General features: G+C 40.9%; 1 protein-coding gene across 1 annotated transcript; it reads left to right on the top strand.

The window, feature by feature from the left end:
- Positions 1 to 208: 208 nt before the first annotated feature.
- Positions 209 to 2,687, top strand: LOC145093205 (putative glucuronoxylan glucuronosyltransferase IRX7). Its single transcript, XM_079031283.1, has 4 exons — positions 209 to 939; positions 1,012 to 1,373; positions 1,461 to 1,711; positions 1,801 to 2,687. The coding sequence occupies exons 1-4, from the start codon at positions 672 to 674 to the stop codon at positions 2,264 to 2,266; spliced, it is 1,347 nt and encodes a 448-aa protein (XP_078887409.1). The 5' UTR covers positions 209 to 671; the 3' UTR covers positions 2,267 to 2,687.

Genomic DNA, 2,687 nt, shown 5'->3' on the forward strand with positions numbered 1-2,687 from the left:
TAAAATATATTTTTCTTTGTACAATATCATTATTTTTATTATTTTATAAAATGAATTATATCCTAAAATTTGTAATTTCACATAACTATATTTGTTATTTTGAACCAAAATATTATGCTTTTTATTTAATACGACAAGCAGAAGTGTTGTTTTTAAGGTACTATCCCTCCTTACTTTTTCAGTCTCCACTTTCTTGATTATTTCAAGTTTCTCACTTCTTTCTTATTCCGATTTTACCCCTGTTTATTGTCCCATTTCACACCACCAAACAATCCATAAATGCACATTTTAATCCATCTGACATCAAGGACACAACAGTAATTTCAAATTGTTTCTCTCACTAGTTTTTGAATTTTCTTTCTATCTCGACCAGACCTGCAACAAGACGAACATCCATTCATTAGTTTATTAATATTCTTCATCTTGAAAACAACACAAGTCGACCAAACCCTTTGTTGTTCCATGAATTTTTAATTGCATGATGTGGTTTCCATGATTAATTTTGTGTTCGATTGAAAATCGAACCTCCAACAAACCCACAATCACTCTCGCCATTATCACATTCTTCCATTTTTCTTAATCTCTACTCTTCTTCAACGACAATCGACAGCCACATTTCAACCAATTTCGAGTACCCAAAATGTATTTCTTCATGAAAATGTGAAGATACTATGAAAATGGTGGTGTTAAATCGATTTACAAGGAACAAGAAACGGTTCTACGGGAAGATGAAGCTCATACGAAGCAGATATGGGTTCAGACACTTGAAATGGATTCTCTGGCTTGTTGTATCTTTCTTCTTCTTCATTAGATTCATTAGCCATCATCAACCTAGCACGAATTCGTTGAGGAGAACAATAATTTCAAACTCTCAATCCAATGTTATCTCTCGTGCTATCTCGGAATCAAAAACCGCGGAAGTTCTCCGGCAGAATCAAGGTTTGTCTCTTCAATGTCACCTTCCCGACCTCCAATCTTCTGTTTCCTAGGTTAATTTCTTTCGTTTTGCAGATTTTATGAAGGATTTGAAAGTTTATGTGTACGAATTGCCATCGAAATACAATGTTGATTGGCTATCGAACGAGCGATGTAGCAACCATTTGTTTGCGTCGGAAGTCGCCATACATAAGGCGTTGATGAACAGCGAGGTGCGAACATTTGACCCTTCGGAGGCTGATTTCTTCTTCGTGCCCGTCTACGTTTCCTGCAACTTCAGCCCCGTTAATGGCTTCCCCGTCATCGGCCACGCACGTGCTCTTATCTCCTCCGCGATTGAGCTCATATCGTCGGAGCTTCCATTCTGGAATCGCAGCAATGGATCCGACCATGTCTTCGTTGCCTCTCACGATTACGGAGCTTGTTTCCATGCCATGGTACACAATCAAATAGAAAACATAGAAAATTTCAGACTGTTAATCTCTTAATCTTAAAAAGCAATGTTGTTCGTGTTTCTGATATAGGAGGATAGAGCTGTGGCTAATGGGATACCGGAGTTCATGAAGAACTCGATTATATTACAGACATTTGGTGTTAAACACCAGCACCCATGTCAAGATGCTGAACATGTCGTCATCCCACCGTACGTATCGCCGGAAAAAGTTCAGTCAACGCTGTCGCAGTCGCCGATCAACGGCCGCCGTGACATTTTCGCGTTCTTTCGAGGGAAAATGGAAGTCCACCCCAAGAACGTCAGCGGACGATTTTACAGCAGGTAATAATAAATCTTAAATCCCCTCGAGTTTTTCTCCATTAACGTTCATTTTCCCTCATTGATCTTAACTTCTCATTTCGTTATTACAGGCGTGTGAGGACGGAGATATTGCAGAAGTACGGCAGCGACCGGCGGTTTTACCTGAAACGACATCGGTTCGCCGGTTACCAATCGGAGATAGTCCGATCGGTGTTCTGCTTGTGCCCACTTGGGTGGGCACCATGGAGCCCTCGACTTGTGGAGGCGGTAGCGTTGGGTTGCGTGCCGGTGATTATAGCTGACGGGATACGTCTGCCGTTGGAATCCGCCGTACCATGGCCGGAGATTTCTCTCACGGTGGAGGAGAAAGACGTCGGGAATTTAGCCGGGATTCTTGATTACGTGGCGTCAACGAACCTATCATCCATTCAACAAAACCTGTGGGACCAGAAAGTCAAGCAAGCGCTTTTGTTTCATGATGACGTGGAACACGGAGATGCTACGTGGCATATTCTTGTCGCGTTGTCTGAAAGACTTAGCAGGTCTAATCGGAGGGCGAGGCTTTTGAACAAATGAGAGTTTTCCACGTGGAGATATTTATGGGGAATATAAAATGCCAACGTGGATAAGATGATGGAATACAGCTGTAACGTGATGGGACATGTCATACCTGAGCCGCGTAGGTGGGCCTTTGTTTGCTAGTGGGAATGCGGTGACGGTGTTGTCAGGTCTTTCTGGCTTGATGACGTGTCGGGAGATGATTGGTGTTTGTGGGCGGGTGTACAGATAATAGGATGGGAATGTGAACAGAGGATAATAGGATGTGAATGCAAAGCGAAGATATGAAATTGGTCGGAGATTAGCAGATATCGCTCATTCTATTGTATTTTATTTTATTTTTTTTATTTTTTATTTTTAAATTTAGATTAAATTACTAGTTTTGTACAAATGATGTTTAGAAAGTTATAAAATTTAATCAATTATTTCATTTGTTGTA

The sequence above is a fragment of the Lactuca serriola genome, chromosome 1 (assembly GCF_051521515.1).
Source record: "Lactuca serriola cultivar US96UC23 chromosome 1, Lser_US96UC23_V15, whole genome shotgun sequence".
Classification (NCBI taxonomy): domain Eukaryota; kingdom Viridiplantae; phylum Streptophyta; class Magnoliopsida; order Asterales; family Asteraceae; genus Lactuca; species Lactuca serriola.

Bases quoted from the DNA above. Each gene is read 5' to 3' on its own strand.
- LOC145093205 (XM_079031283.1), top strand. From the start codon at position 672: ATGAAAATGGTGGTGTTAAATCGATTTACAAGGAACAAGAAACGGTTC. The intron at 940-1,011 runs GTTTGTCTCTTC...TTCGTTTTGCAG, and splicing joins AGTTCTCCGGCAGAATCAAG to ATTTTATGAAGGATTTGAAA. The intron at 1,374-1,460 runs GTACACAATCAA...TTTCTGATATAG, and splicing joins GAGCTTGTTTCCATGCCATG to GAGGATAGAGCTGTGGCTAA.